This window comes from Saimiri boliviensis, chromosome 9, assembly GCF_048565385.1.
Source record: "Saimiri boliviensis isolate mSaiBol1 chromosome 9, mSaiBol1.pri, whole genome shotgun sequence".
Classification (NCBI taxonomy): domain Eukaryota; kingdom Metazoa; phylum Chordata; class Mammalia; order Primates; family Cebidae; genus Saimiri; species Saimiri boliviensis.
Window position 1 is genome coordinate 28,730,380 of NC_133457.1, and position 16,682 is coordinate 28,747,061.

The 16,682-nt window shown below is 37.2% G+C and overlaps 1 protein-coding gene across 4 annotated transcripts in view; it reads right to left on the bottom strand.

Moving 5' to 3' along the window:
* GOLIM4 (golgi integral membrane protein 4) overlaps window positions 1–16,682 on the bottom strand; it is an 85,016-nt gene that overhangs the window by 11,221 nt on the left and 57,113 nt on the right. Inside the window, exons 6-12 of one of the 4 annotated variants that reach the window (XM_003924965.4) lie at window positions 15,643–15,725; window positions 15,061–15,144; window positions 11,451–11,609; window positions 7,212–7,544; window positions 4,488–4,756; window positions 3,835–3,914; window positions 2,366–2,475 (exon numbers count right to left, since the gene is read on the bottom strand). In XM_003924965.4, the coding sequence (XP_003925014.1) occupies window positions 2,366–2,475; window positions 3,835–3,914; window positions 4,488–4,756; window positions 7,212–7,544; window positions 11,451–11,609; window positions 15,061–15,144; window positions 15,643–15,725 (1,118 nt within the window). Of the gene's footprint in view, window positions 1–2,365; window positions 2,476–3,831; window positions 3,915–4,487; window positions 4,757–7,211; window positions 7,545–11,450; window positions 11,610–15,060; window positions 15,145–15,642; window positions 15,726–16,682 lie in introns of all 4 variants that reach the window. The other 3 variants (XM_010335693.3, XM_010335695.3, XM_010335694.3) reach the window with 3 other exon arrangements.

Here is a 16,682-nt window from a genome sequence, read left to right on the forward strand (position 1 = left end):
GTAATGTAAACAGAACTGAATAAACAAGAAAATAATTAATAAAAGAAGACCAAGTGAGAAAAGAATATACTAATTTAGATGGGGGATTTAGATGGGCAATTAACTCTTTTTGCTATGTTGATTTTTATACAAGCTTCCCTGTACAGGCAATTTTTAACATGTCAGCAGGTGAAAAGCAACTGATGGAAAAGAAGGCCCTTACCAGAAAGGACCTATAAAGAGGATGGGAAAGGAGACAAGACAAGAAAAAGGCTAACTCAAAAGGAAACAGTCAATTTCTACTATGGATCAAATTTCTTAAATAAAAAATACTTCCATGAAGTGAAGAGAGATGTTGACCTGGCAAGAGATGGGAGTTAAAATGGACTGAGCTACTCAACTGCCCAGTAGGGCAATATTTTATGAAAAATGTCATCCCCAAATTATCTCCCAAGTTACTGTGCTCAACAAAGGTCCTTCATATTATCAACTTTAGAATTATTTCAATTTTCCACTTAAGCTCCCAAAGCACCTTCCAAATAATAAACATGCTAATAAAGATTTAGATTTTAAAGCCCAAGATAGACAGGAACAGTGATGCTTGTCATGAGCTTCCCCAATCACTCCCAGGTCATCAATAGGACACTTATTAAAGTTGTAAATGCTTCTAAGAGACAGGAAAGCCACAGAGTAGGATTTGGTCTCTATCAGTATTCTCCAGACAAGATTCTACTTCAATTCACTTAAGAGTCTTGCACATGTTTGAGAGTTCACTGCAGTCTCAGCTGATCTGTTATCTGCACATCCTTGGCCATAAAGGTTACTGAAGTGCAAATGACATTATTCTTGGGAATATAGAGACTAACAAATTACCACCTTTACACTCAACTCTAATTACTCCACAATCTCTTGTCATATGGATTTTCTTTGGTGCACTATCAATAATTTGTATGGAAATACAGGAAAAATGTAACATATTCTTTTCAGAAGAAAGTACCAAATATCTTTTGCAAAAGTTCATGAAAATGACTAGCTCACCTCTGACCAAGTAACAAGTATGAATTAGCATGCACAGATGTTACGTTCAGATAAAACAGAAAAAGAAAGGAACAAGTGGGATTCATAATTTCTAATTAAAAAGAATGGTACAAAGGCCAGTGTTTTCCAGCATGTTCCCCAGAACAAACAAACAGTGGATAGGGAAGTAAAGGATCATATAGTCAAGTAATCAACGCCTACAGCAGTTCCCAAACAAGTGACTGGAATACTCGCCCTTCCTCTCACCCCATGTACATTTTCAGGTCTTTGTACACTTGCTTTCTTGCTCTCTCATGGACAGACTCTTGCACTCTCATATGTTTCTGTTCTCAAGTATTTGCACTTCCCTGAAAATATTTCAGGACTAGGTTCCCTGGAGCATATTTTCAGAAATCTTGATGCAAGGGATGGCAGGGAAAGGTGTTCTGCACATCTCAGTGCAAGCTAAGTGGAAAAGCTGTTTCCATCAAGAGGGCTTTAAGCAGCTAGCAGAAAGACTTTCTCGATGATTGTCAAGGACATGCGTCTTTCTTTTAATCATCCACTGAGTCGATATAAACCGGGCCCGTGTGATAGCACAGACTGTTATAAACGTGGTAGTTTATTTACTGGCAAAAGATGACAGGATAGCTAAAATAAGTTGTAAAAGTCATCTACACATACAGGAACAGGCTCACTAAACATATGCTTGCCTCACCTGCAGGCAGGGCCAAGGCTCTAGCCCAGCCAGCTGAATTGGAGATCTCAGTATTTTTTGGTAAACACAAATAACAATGCTGGTAATTAGATGTCTATTTATATTCTAAGTTTTCTGCACCATTGCAGTACCTGAACAACTCTTCATGTCTCAAATCACACATCCTTATCCATATATTTATTAAAATGGACACTAGACTGCTGAGAGATTACAGAGTCACACAACATACCTAACACCCTGGGAGACTGCTTAACATGCTCAGGAAAGGTCAGTTTCCTTTCTCTGGTGCCATCTCCAACTTCTACACTTGCCTTTTATTCCTCCATCTTTCAGAGTTACTACATATTTAAATCTCTTTCAATTTTGCTTTTCTAGGTTTCAGTTTTATTAATCCAAAAGTCATCAAAAAAAAAAAAAAGTCCCGTGTTTTTTTTCCCCAGAGCAACCATTAAACCAGCTTATCACATACACATACACCATGGTTTACAGTTAAAAACACTGCCCATGTATAATTATGCAAGCTGCTTTCCTTCTGTGCTGAGAATATAACAGAAATATATGGGGCTAGAGGCTGGCATCAGGCAAACTTTCAACTCTCTTTCCCACTTTTTAAATTTACCACGTGTCAGGGGCAGAAGAGAAGATACTTACATCTGCCTCAGATTCTGGGTTAGCTTCTTGGGGTCCTTGTTCATGAGGCTCATGTCTATTACCTGGGTTTCCTTCTGCTTCATCTTGGTGCTGGTTGTCTCTTTCATAGGCTAGCGAATCAAAGGAATGAAAATCAGCCCAAAGTGAATCAAATAGGATTCTTCCCTTTCAACTCAAGGAAAAGCCAGCAGTGGACTTTCTTATAGACTGTATAACCTCCACCTCAGTTAACTCAACATAAGGCCAATGGCTTGGCTTTTCTGAATATAGTTAGGTTCTTTACACAGACTGTGTGTCTAAAGACATGATATGGGTTAGACATTTTTCTTCTAAAATAAATATTCATAACAGGGGCTACAATTTTTCCTGCATATGCAAGAAAACCACAACAATCAAAACTTTCTCAATAAAAGAATGCCCAGTTGATTGGACACTGCTGAAGAAATCAACTAATGTTTGATAATATCAGAGGAAATAGCTAGGCTCCAAAAGAAGAAACTGATAGCTTCAAACAACCCCATCTGTGGAGCTCAAACACAAATATAGCCCATCACATGTTTTCTGATACAGTATGAGGAAGACTGCCACAGCACAGAAACAGCACACATTTATACTCAGACATTTACTTGCTGCTTTTTGAAAAAATATTTAAAGAGAATTGTATGAGCACAAAAAGAGAAGAACAAATCACTTTAAAAAATAATAATAAAGAAGAGGAAAGTTTAAGTATATGGAGACTATTAAGCCTAGAGAAAATAATGATACAAAGTAACTTACCAACAGACTTCAAGTACACAAAGGGGTTTACCATATAGAGAAGAGAACAAACCATTCTCTAGTCTTACTGATATTAGAACAAAAAAGCTTAAAGTGCCACATGGAGGACATAAGGAAAACAATTTCTTGACTGTAAGAGCTGCACAATATCACAACAGGCTATTGAGGGAGATTATATGTAATCACTTTCTCTGACTTTTTAGGAAAGGATACACATCTAAGTGTTTGTGGTGCCAGAGAGACAGTTACATTCTGGTTCTATTATAACAGTAAGCAATATTTGATAAATTACATATTAAGTGCTTACCATAAATGAAAGCTACAATTGACTTAATTTGAAAACATTTTAAGGCAATGATGTAAGGACTTCCAAGTCCTTACATAGAGAAAATATAGATGTTTCCCAAAGCATAATAATCCTATAATAATTTGTCAGAAATATGATAATTAGTATATAAAAAGCTTAAACTACAGGGAAAATGATAGGGAAGAAACAGGTTACCTTGAGCAATTTTCACTACCAGTGTGCGTTGTTTAGGAGGATTAACAAAAAGACACGATTCACAAATCTCCTTTGCACTTACTCAGGTATGCCTATAGCTCATCGATGTTATATAGTATTGGCTCATTGATAATATACAATGTTATCAAGTAATTAATTAAAACGTTCATCATCTAAGAAGTCTCACCACCTCCTTCCTCTTCTTGGATTCCCTGGTCCTCTGCTCCCTGAACAATATCATTATCCATAGCATCATAACGAGCTTGCTGTCTACGAGAGACACAAACAAGATAAATCCAGTGAGACAAATTCAGTGGCATAGGCTGACACAGGTCATTTATCTTTAAAGATAGTAATAAGCAATATTTCTCATCATTTTTAAGAAGCCATAAAAACTTTTTAAAACCCTCTTATGTATGCAATTAGGTATAATAAAAATTCCAGATGCACTTTCAAAAGACATCTTAAAAAGATAAAATATCTTTTAATGATAAAATTAAGCTGGCACAAAGGTGCAAAGCTATTTGGAGACCTAATCTATGGCTTTTAAGCAGAAAAAATTATTTTTAAAATTAAATATTTAATTTTATTAAAATATTAAAAAATTATTTTATATAATTATATATATTATATAAAAATTATTTTATATATTTTATTAAAATATTTTAAAAATTAAATATTTAAAAATAAATAATTAATTCTCAAGTAGCTGTTCTGCCTTGGCTATTTGAGCAATATGAGCCCCTTAACTTCATGAATCACAAATGCACAAAACTGTTTTTAATTTGTATATGAAAACTGGAGCAGGGGCTGTCTACATTCACTAAAGAAAGGGAAGTCTACCGGAGCTGCTCCTGGTGCTGCTGCTGGCCCTCCTCATGCTCAGCCTGCCTCTGCATGGCCATCTCTCTTGCCAGCTGCTGCTGCTGCTGCTGTTGCTGCTGTTGCCGCTCCCGTAACAGGTGCCCCTGCAGCCTCTGCTGGTGCAAAGCTTCCTGGTGTTCCCGCAGGCGCTGGGCCTCCTCTGCCTGCTGCACTGCCAGTCTCTGCTGTTCTAACTGCTCCTCATAGGGTGATCGGAATTTGATAATTGGCTTGGCTGAAGGGTACACCTGGGGAGAAAGAGAGTTGGCACAGAGCAAGAGGGGTTAGCTGCTCTAGATTTTCTCTTCATTTGTTTCCCCAACAAACTCGGGAGGCACGGCTGGTTTATTAACACCTATTTGTCAGGTGATTATACATAAAGTCCCAAAACTCCTATTTCCCAACTTTCTCTGAATCATCCTTGGCTTCTTTAGCAGCTGATATTTCCAATTGCTGTTATTAAGGTAGATTTTCAATGTGCTTCCTCCTCAAATGGAACAGAGGGTGCAACAGAAGATACCAGTTTCAAACTGTAATTAAGTTTATGTTCACAGGCTCTGATATAAATAAGTAACTTTGGTAACTTAACATTAACTGGGCAATCTGTGACCTAATGTTATGCTTAAGGCCTTTTCCATAAACAGTTAAAGACCAAGGGATGCTAATTAACTCTAGTAATGTATATACCACTCCCAGGCAAAGCATAGCCAAAAAGAAAAAGTCGCATTCCAGATTATAGTGGAAAAGCAGATAATCGATTTTTTTTCCAAAGAAACAAGAATGGCTGAGAAGATGGTGCCTTCTTATTAAAGGAAAATCTGATACAGCAATTCTTAAAACTCTGCTTCCCTGAGATAGTCTCTCATCCAAGTTATAATGGTTTTTATCAAAAATGCCATAAAAATGATGGTGAGGAATGTTGAGAAAGAGGAACCCTCATACACTGTTGGTGAGAATGCAAATTAGTATAGCCAATATGAAAAACAGTATGGAGGTTTCTTAAAAAACTGGAAATAGAACTACCATATGATCCAGCAATCCTATTATTGGGCACATATCCAAAAGAAAGGAAATCGCTATACTGAAGAGATACCTGCACTCTCAGCTTTATTGCAGCATTACTCACAATGGCTAAAATACGAAATCAACCTAAGAGTCTATCAATGGATGAATGGATAAAGAAAATGTGGTATGTATACACAGTCATACAAAAGAATGAAATCCTGTCATTTGCAGCAACATGGTTGGAACTGGAGGTCATTATGTTAAGTGAAAAAATCCACGCACAGAAAGACATATATGACATGTTCTCAATTCATGTGGGAGTTAAAAAAACAGATCTTGATAAGATAGAGGTGGATTGGTGGTTACCAGAAGATGGAAAGGGGGATGAAGAGAGATTGATAAATGGTATCAACATACAGTTAGAGAGAAAAAACAAGACCTAATGTTTGGTAGTTCAGTAGGGTGACTACAGTTAACAATAATCTATATTATATTTCAAAATAATTAGAAGAGAAGAATCTGACTATTCCCAAAATAAAGAAGAGATAAATGTTTGATGTGATGAATATCCCAATTACCTAGATTTGATCATTATACATTATATGAATATTTCAAACTATTACACGTACTCTGAAAATATATACATATATTATGCATCAATAAAAACTGTCTGCATCCCAATGAGCTACTCCACATCCTCTCTGCCATACCTCAACTAACAAAAGCACACACAATTCTCACCAAAGGAAAGAGGGTAGGGAGTTGGGAAGTAAAGCTGCAGGGGAATTACTTCCCCTATTGGGGAAGGATACAAGACTGGAAGAAGCTTTCTGAGACTAAGTTTGCAACTACCTAAGAGGGCAACTACAGAGGTCTTCACACCTGATCAGCCTAAAGCCTCAAGCAGCTTGAAATCTCAGAAAATCTGAGGCCAAACGAAACTTCAGAGTTATAAATAGAAAGTGATCAGCATCCAGGTAAAGTCCAGGTAACCTACTGTTGAGAATCAGTTTATAGACAGTAAAAGACAGACATCTAGCTGCACTGTTGGTTTAAAAGAGGAAAGGTTGAGTTTTCTTTTAAAGCATCATTTATAATAATCCTGGTCATATTTTTTTTTTTCAAGAAAGGGAAAGTCTTATGTGTAAGTGGCATGCCCAGTAAGAGGAGCCTGAGCAGAGGCTGTTTAGATATGCTCACCTAGCAGAATATCCCCAAATAGTAAAATCAGATTTTTGATAATTAGATATCCACCTGGAAGGTGAATGCAAAAGCCAACATACTGACAATAAATGAACAGGGAGAGGAGGATGCCTGATCATAGAAAACGAGCCTTTTGTCTGCCTCAAGATGCTCGAGACAGGACTCGGGAACAAACTGGGAAGGGGCCCCACCCAGTTCTCACCTGTTCTACTCTACTAAGGTGATGTGAGGATGAATCTCTGACTGTATACAACTCAGAAAAAGAACAATTCACGTATTTAACAGGTGTGCTCTCTCATCACCGATCATCTTTCTGAGGTATGCAAGTAGCTATGCTGCTAACATTATAAGAGAAAACTTAAATATGTGCACACAATGTTTAGTAAAATCACTCAACATTTTAATTGTAGAGATTTTAATATATTATCTTAATATGTAAAATAAAGCCAGGTTTTCTATTCCAGTATGCCACAGCATGAGCGGGTGGCCTCGTACCTCAGCACGCGCATGCCCTTCCAGGAGGTTCGCTGCCTCTCGCTGCTCACGCTGCTCTTTCCACTCCCGATCCTGCTCCTCTGGAGATGGGTCGTGTTCCTCCTCAAGATGTTCTGCTTGCCCGACCTGCTCCATTTCTTCCTCCTCCAGGGCCTTTCTGTGCTCCTCTTCCACCTGATGCTCCTCATGCTCTCTGGGTTCCACTTCTTGTTGGATTGGCTCCGGGGGGGCCTGAAATTCTGCCTCCTTATGGGTGGGAGCATAGAGTTTTGTTTCTTCTGCTCTTCCAGGGATTACTCCATGGTTCTGCCACACATCACTATTTCGAGACACCTAGGCCAAGCACATCACTGGGAATGACACTCTCCCATTTCAAAAGCAATGATGTAATTTCTTTATTTCCATGTCTATGGAGCTACAACATAAGCAGGTGTCTAGAAATACATACAGTCCTGGCTTTACAGCAGCAATGGAGTCAGTTAATTTTCTCACTGTGTAGTCTCACTTATAAAATAGAGAATATAAGCGAAACTTCATCTGTGAAGAAATAACCTGGAAAATAAAACCTACAAGTAACCAATATCTCAGAAGTAATAAAATTCCTATCTTCCCTTAGAATAAAAAGGAAAAAAACTTCAAACTTCAAGTGATGAAATGTTTACATAATTTTCTTCAATGTAAAATTTTGTTTTAAATAATTATTTGAAAAGAGAAGGATAAGATAAAATTGAGGATTTTTTTTTAATTAGTTTGGTTTACTAATTTAAAAAAGAATGCTATTACTAATGAACATCCATGTTAGTTCAACATAGTGCCTGTTAAGCAAGATATAATAAAATATTATTAATGTATTAAAGTAGTAATTCTTGGTAAAACAGCAGGAGTCTTTTGTAAACATTTTTTATTGCTAATATAGAAAACCCTGAGCAGAAAATAAAGACATGTCTTTTTCAGAATATTCCTTCTCTAAAATTAGTTGATTCAAATCAGTTCTCCTTATGTTTCAGAGATCTCTATATGATCTGTATTACCTAGAAAGTGAGGAAGAAAGAGGATATAGTAACAACAACAACAAAAAAATCACCCTTTTTTTCTCTTTAAGCTTCAGTATCAGAAAAAATATGTATCTTCTTTGGTTAGACTGCTCTTCCAAAATGGAAATAAATGTGAAACCCTATTCTTAAATTAGCCAGAGATATAATTATCAAATGTGAGAAATTGGACTGTATTAATCAACTTGGGAGAAAAGTCCTTTCTCAGACATTTGAGGACAACTAGAGTTGCACATCATATAATATCCTCACATATCCGGCAAGCTTGACAAAAATACTGCCCTGGCTTTACAGAAGATATTTCTCTAAAGAGACCTAAGGACTTTCAAACACTTGTCATTTATCTTCACAATATCCTAGTGAGGAAGGTCAGAGCAGATAAGTCTTATCTCCACCTCAGAGATGGAAAAACTGAAGCTGAGTCACTGGAAGATTAATCCAGTAAACTGGTAGTCTGTCAAGAGCAGAGAATAGAACCAACTGCCAGGCCAGTGATCTGGTCATGCTTTCTTAAGTTAGTCCTTAACATAAGACCCTAAGAAAGAACAAGAGTCTATAAGGATACTGAACCTGTCTGCTAAAAGAATACCCTGAAAAGAGTGAAGAGGCTCATAATAAAGTCTGCTCACATCAACTTAGTTACGGTAACTTGGAGGAAAGTTTTCTCAGTCTTCTCTTTAATGTTAAAAACCACTTTGTGAGCAAAGGACAGGAACAGACACTTTTCAAAAGAAGACACTGGTATGATTTGGCTGTGTCCACACCCAAATTTCATCTTGAATTCCTTTGCCAGAGACCTGTTGAATTTTAATTTCAAGCGTAGGGGACCAGAAGTCTACATTTTTAATATGGTCCCTAATTGCGCAACACACAATTACTGCCTTCAAAGATTATGTGTTTAGGAGGAGAAAGAGGAAGTGGTAGAATTGAGTTTTGTGTATTGCTCCATATGTATCTTAAGATATTAAAAGCATCGCTATGTGGATGTCATTTACTTTTTACCTCCAAAGTTGGTTTGCAAATGTTTAGATTTGCAATGTGGGAGGGACCCAGTTGGAGGTAATTGAATCACGGGGGCAAGTCTTTCCTGTGCTGTTCTCGCGAGAGTGAATAAACCTCAAGAGAACTGATGGTTTTATAAAGAGGGGATCCCCTGCACAAGCTCTCTCTCTTTGCCTGCTACCATCCATGTAAGATGGGACTTGTTCCTCCTTGCCTTCCGCCATGATTATGAGGCTTCCCCAGCTACGTGGAACTGTAAGTCCAATTAAACTTCTTTCTTTTTTAAATTGCCCAGTCTCAGGTATGTCTTTACCAGCAGCATGAAAACAGGCTAACACAGACAACAATGTGGCCAAAAATCGTATGGAAAAAAAGCTCAGCATCATTGATCATTAGAGAAATGCAAATCAAAACCACAATGAGATATCATCTCGCATCAGTCAGAAGAGCTACTATTAAAATGTCAAAAATAACAGATGCTGGCGAGGTTGTGGAGAAAAGGAATGCTTATACACCATTGATGGGAGTGTAAATTAGTTCAACCATCATGGAACAGTGTGGAGACTGCTCAAAGACCTAAAAATATAAATATCATTTGACTCAGCAATCCCATTACTGGGTATATACCCAAAGGAATAGAAATCATTCTATTATAAAGACACATGCATGTGTATGCTCTTCAGTGCAATACTATTCACAATAGCAAAGACATGGAATCAGCCTGAATGCCCACCAATTATAGACTTCAATAAAAAAAATGCAATACATATACACCACAGAATACTATGCAGTCACAAAAAAAAAAAAAAAAGAACAAGATCATGTCATTTGCAGAAGCAGGGATGGAGCTGGGGGGCATCATCTGTAGCAAACCAACATGGGAATAGAAAGTCAAAGACTATATGTTCTCATTTATAAGTAGGAGATAAATAATGAGACACATAGGCACATAGAGGGGAACACTCTAGGGCCTCTCAGAAGCTGGAGGGACAGTAGCAGCAATATAACTAATGGGCCCTAGGCTAGATACCTGGGTGATAAAATAACCTTTACAACAAACTACCATGACACAAGTTTACCTATGTAATAAACCTGCTCATGTACCCCTGAACTTAAAAGTTTAAAACAACCACTTTGTCAGAAAGATAACCATATTTCCCATTTTTATTACAGATGATATAAAAAAATGCTTTGTAGAAATAAATGATAATAGTAATTACTTCTGATGTCTCACTTATGAGATATTCTTAAGGCTTAATTTTTATGAAGAACAAGAATAGAAAAAAATGTATTATGTGACTAGCACTCATACCCCTGGGAGTGTCATACAGGTCATTAAATTCAAATTTTGACATGTTCTATATAGACCTAGCACTGTTCCAAGTTCAAATATATTATTAATTTTAATATTTGAGCAGGTTGACTATCACATAATATCCTCACGATTATTTAACCTTCTCACTCTAACCCCTTCAAAATCACCAACCTTGAAAAACTCAGATACTACCGCTCCTTGAAGACAAATAAACCTGTATGAATAAAGACAAAGCCATTAAAGTCTTCACACAAAATACTAGCAGTGGCCAGTCATGGTGGCTCATGCCTGTAATCCCAGCACTTTGGGAGGCTGAGGTGGGTAGATCACCTGAGGTCAGGAGTTTAAGACCAGTCTGGCCAACATGGTGAAATGCTATCTCTATGAAAAAATATAAAAATTAGCTGGGCCTGATGGTGGGTACCTGTAATCCCAGCTACTTGGCAGGCTGAGACAGGGAGAATCGCTTAAACCTGGAAGGTGGAAGTTGCAGTGAGTCAAGATCACACCACTCCACTCCAGCCTGGGTGACACAGCGAGATCTCGACCCGGGGTTGGGGGTGGGTGGGTGTAGGAAGAAAGAAAAAGAAAGAAAATACTAGCAGCAGTTCTCAAAGTGTACTACTTAGACTAGTTGAATCTGTTAGAAATGCAATCTTCAGGCCTCACTCCAAATTAACTAAATCAGAAACTCTGGGTCTAAGGCCCAGTAATCTGTGTTTTATCAAGCCCTACTGGCGATTCTGATCTACACTTAAATTTGAGAACCACCACTCTCTGAGAAATGCTGGCAACATTAAGAGCAGCTCCTCTCTTGGCAGCTCGACAGAGAAAGTGACCTAACCGCAGATACCAGTTCACGCCTCTTACCTCCTGTGCCTCTCGGGTTGGCTTCTCCCTTGCTGTGTTGTAACCTTGTGGAGAATGTGCCACCTGGGTCACATTTTGCTGCTCTGCTGGATCAGGTTTTCGAAGGCTTGGAATCCTATTCAGAGTATCTTTCAGTTGTTTATATTCTGCAACTTGAGTCTGCATATACATTGCGCAATTGGATACAAATTGCACAATTTGAGGAGGGAAAAAGATATCATTCATAGATGGACATTTTGGTACACTGTACAACTAGACAAAAATATTGTACCTAAATACAAGTTAGAAAAATATGCAGATTGTTTCCATGCATTAACTGTTCTTACTTGGGCATGCTTAATCATTTATAAGCACATGCAAATTAGAATTAGAGCTGAAGGAAACAGAAAAAATACCTAAGACAGATGTTAGTTTCCCGTACTACACTTAAGTCAGGACTTTTATAAATAATACTAATATAAATATCACTATTAAAAGACAGCTATGTGATGTTTTATCATATTAAAAACCCATTGAAAACTCACAAAGTTACAAAAAACAAAAGTGCAGATACCTTTTACCAATATGATCTGAGTAAAATCTTTCAGTAGAAAGGACTCAAAGGTTTAAAATAAATACACACACACACACACACACACACACACACACACACACGCTCAGGCTACCATTTACCCCCTCAGTTAATTTGTGCTGAAATAGAATCCTTTATTTGTCAAAATGTTTCCTGTATTACGCTCTGTGGTTTCTGGAAAACAGTGGCATTTTTATCCTCGATTCTGAATGATCTTTTCTTCTAAAGTGACGAAGGTACTAACACAGGTCTAGGACTAGCATCTGCTCATACAGCTGCATCTGTGTGTATATGGGATGGGGTGTGTGGATGTCTGTGTAATATTTTTAATACAAGGAGCTAGATAATCAGAAAAAAAAATCAATTACTTTAATTAACAAAATCAAGAGACATTGTGTATACTTTGCTCATTCTATACACCAACGCTGTTATCCTGAAAACAGAAATGCTGTGTGTGTAAACACATATATAAACACATACAGAGAATACAGAAGTCTTTTTCTCAACAAGCTTCCCAGAGAGGGCCACCTCCTCAGTGTGCGGGGCACAGCAGGTAAGTGGGCCAGAACCCAGCAGCATTCCTGCTGCCATAGTTATGCACCGTGGCACACTGCTCTTCCACCCCAAGAGAGAGGTGCTTTTTTGTTTCCTTCTGATTTACACTAGGGTAAAAAAGTCTGCTTCCTAAATAATTCCCAGGGCACTGCCTTTTAATACTTTTGTACAAAGGTGTGCTATATGAGTAGCAATAGCCTTTATCTGAGAAATCTAAACATTTGCAAACCAACTTTGGAGGGAAAAAACAAATGACATCCACATAGTGATGCTTTTAATATTTTAAGATACATATGAAGCAATGCACAAAACTCAATTCTACCCCTTCTTCTTTCTAGATACATAATCTTTGAAGGTAGTAGTTGTATGTTGCACAATTATAGACCATATTAAAAATGTAGGCTCCTGGTCCCCTACTCTTGAAATTAAAATTGAACAGGTCTAGGGCAGGGCCCAGGTAGCTGTGATGCAGGAAGTCTCAAAAAACATCACTTAAAGCATTGAGTGTAACTTTGAAGTGAGGAGAACCTGAGCTTCAACCTTGGTTCTGGTCATTGATTTTGGGCCAGCTACTTTACTTCCCTTTTCGTCTCAGTTTATTTAGTTATAAAAGGGTACAGTATTATATAACTCACAAGGTTGTGAGGATTAAATATTCAACTACGTTTAAAAATCAGGTTGTCAAGACAGAATCTCTTAAGATGTCTTACATGCAAAATGTAGGTGCCTGAAACAGCATTTGTTTTTTTTAAAGAGATCTGGGGAAAGTCTTAATATGAAATTATGGACTGAATGTTTGTGACCTCTGAAAAATTCATAGGTTAAAACCCTAACCTCCAATGTGATGGATCAAGAGGCAGGGCCTCTGGGAGGTAATTAGGTCATAAGGGTGAAGCCCTCCAGAATGGGATTAATGGCTGTATAAAGGGATCCAGGAGAGCTTTGTAGGTTTCCTTCTGCCATGTGAGGATACAAGGAGACTTCAACAGTGTGCAGTCTGGAAGAAGAGGGCCCTCACCAGAATCCAACAATGCTGGCACCCTGATTGAGGACTTCCAGCCTCCAGAACTGTGAGAAATACATTTCCATACTTTATAAGCCACACAGTCTAGGGTGTTTTGTTACAGCAGCCCAAAGTGACTAATACATATGGCTTAAATTAAGGATTGCACCTAGTTCTGACTCTTTTTTTTTAAACACAGGATGAACCTTGAGTATCCTCTCCCAAAAAGATATTTCAATAAATAAAAACCATACACATAGGTTAACTAAAAAAAATTTTTTTTTCTATTACAAAACCCTGTCAAGTAATATTGTCAGGATGCTACTCCAGAATTTGGTTATGGTCATCAAATAAATGATTTTACTTATGTATCTATGGATTTTCAAATTATTGCTTAGTCTAACATTTACGGCCATTACAGCACACAGAGCACTCAAATAAGTTTGTCGCATTTATAGTATGAAGAACAGCCTCATATGAAATAATACTTGACAAAATTTTATATAAAGAAGATGTGACATGAAATCATCTCTGAAGTCAATTTCATCTATACACTTCTAAAAAATCACCACAGAGCTACAGCTTAGGAGGAGACACCTCAACAATGACTATCTTGATAAAGAATCCCACAAACACAGATGCTACAGCTTCTGAGATGGGTCAGGGACAGAAAATTATAACTTTTAATAATTTTAAAAAGATAAGAAACATGGGTTTCCTGATGAGCACAGATAGTTTAACTTTGCTCTTTTATCATAATTCCTTCAGTAAAAATAATAGTGAAGACCTAGTTTAAAGCAGCAACTAAACTAGCCATTCCTGTTTCCTTGCTTCTACTAGAAAGCTGCGTAACACTTAGCATGAAATCACTTTAATAAGCTCTCCAACACTTGTATTTGTTCCCCTGTTTATTCAGTAAATATATACTGAGAGCCTGCCTTGTGCCAGAGGCTGTTCTAGGTTTGAACAACTGGCGCTTATGACTCTTATTTTTCCTTCTCTGTTGACTCTTCTTCTTTGCTGTAATTTGACCAACAACACATAAGCCTCCTTCCAAAAGGAGGGTGTGTAGGCTGCAAGGCTGGGAGCAAGGAAGGCACAGAAGAAAAAGTCTGACAATAGTTTAGGCAGCTAGCCCATAAAATCCTACAGATCCTATACCAAAAGTCAACACAGATAAGACAGTTGCAAAAGACCATATATTTGAGATAATTTCTGTGATTTAAACAAGTTATTAGACTACTGCACGTAGGGACTGGAGTAGAAAGAAATGATCATAGAACCAGTATAAAAATTAATCAAAAGTTTATTTAATATTTTATTGACTAAATTTTGAAAGCATGCATGGTCCTCAGGATTAGGATAGGTCTGTCCTAAGGAATTCACTGAAGACTGGCTTGTAAGAGACTACATGCATAAGGGAATTCAGAAATGTTAAGCAGATTTGTAAAAGAACCCAGAGAGGCTGCTACCCTTCTAACCTGTGCAGCAGCTAGTGCACTCTTGTGGTCTTCCAAAGTCACTACAAGTTGTTCATGCTCGGAGAGTAAATTCTTATGTTGTTGCTACACAAAAAAGAATTTTACATGTTGAGCTTTAACATTCTACGACAAATTCTTCTTTGGTTGATGGTGGAATGGCTCCCCAAACGTTACTTATTTGTTGTTGTAGCAGCATGTGTCAAGTTTAAAAATCACTGTAGAGAGTAGACTATGTTTTATGTAGTATTCCACAATCTAAACTGTGCTTCCCAAATACCATAATCATTTACAGTGAAATCAAAACCAAAAAAACAAATCTCTCATTTTTAAGAAATTTTATAAATAAAAGGCTTATTAAAATGTAACTATTTAGCAAAAGAATAATTTCAGTACTAATTTTCAGACCATCTTTTAGCTTACAATGCTGAAATGGTAAAAGGATCAGGTACACTCTAGTTAACGCAAAGCCCACAATAACAATGTGAATTTGTAAAGCATGCCAATTAGGGAATGACTTTTAAAGTCATTCTACCAAGGAAAGCAGGCAAACACTGAATAGCGAAACGTTTGGTTTTCTTTTACCTTGACATCTTGAAGCTGTGTGTGTATGTCTTGGTGTGCTTTCCTTAGCTGTCTATTCTCTTCTCTCAAATTGTATACAGTTTCTATTTTAGAAAAAGAAGAATCACACATAAAGCCTTGAAACTTTCAAGATTTTGATTCTATTATTTTCCTATCTAAAGCCACCTATAATTTATTTTAGAATTTATTTTGAACTCTGCCAATACAATATTCAAAACCAACAAAAACTATATTGTATTGGTATGTAACATGGTTTTAGCTGGACATTGCAATCCATTCCAGTTCAGTATTTTAAATGATTTTTAAAAACTTTTGCATTATAGACAAAAGATAAGGAATTTTCATTACCTAGGAATTAAAATGTTTATGTTAACAAGCAAATCCTTAGGAATAAAATGTAATGAGTAGGTGTAGTCTCAGATTTGAGTCTCTTCACAAATTAAGAATAAAGCTTCAGCATTTCAAATTTTTTGATTTAAAATTTTAAAAATATCTAAGAATAAAATAATCAGAAAGTATAGACCCTTAACCCTTTATAGTACTGCCTTAAGACTATTTAACTTCTACATGTGTTTTGTTGTAACTTTTTTTTTTTTTAAACGCTTATAGAGAAACATTGCAAAAAATGTATGGAGTCATCCTAAGGACCCATCACCCAGCTTCCCATCATGACGACATCTTATATAAATATGGTACATTACCAAAGGGTCAGTACAAGGAACTAGACTACAAACTTTATTTGGACTTCACCACTGTTTTTGCATGCACTGTCTGCCTCTTAAAACCAATTATCTCACTTTAAACTTATTTAGAATCTTTTTTTTTTTGAGACAGAGTCTCTCTGTTGCCTAGGCTGGAGTGCAGGGATATGATCTTGGCTCACTGCAACCTCCATCTCCCAGGTTCAAGTGATCCTCTTGCCTCAGCCTCCCCAATAGCTGAGATTATAGGCACGTGCCACCATGCCTGGCTAATTTTTTGTATTTTTAGTAGAGACAGGGTTTCGCCACATTGGCCAGGCTGGTCTCGAACTCTTGATC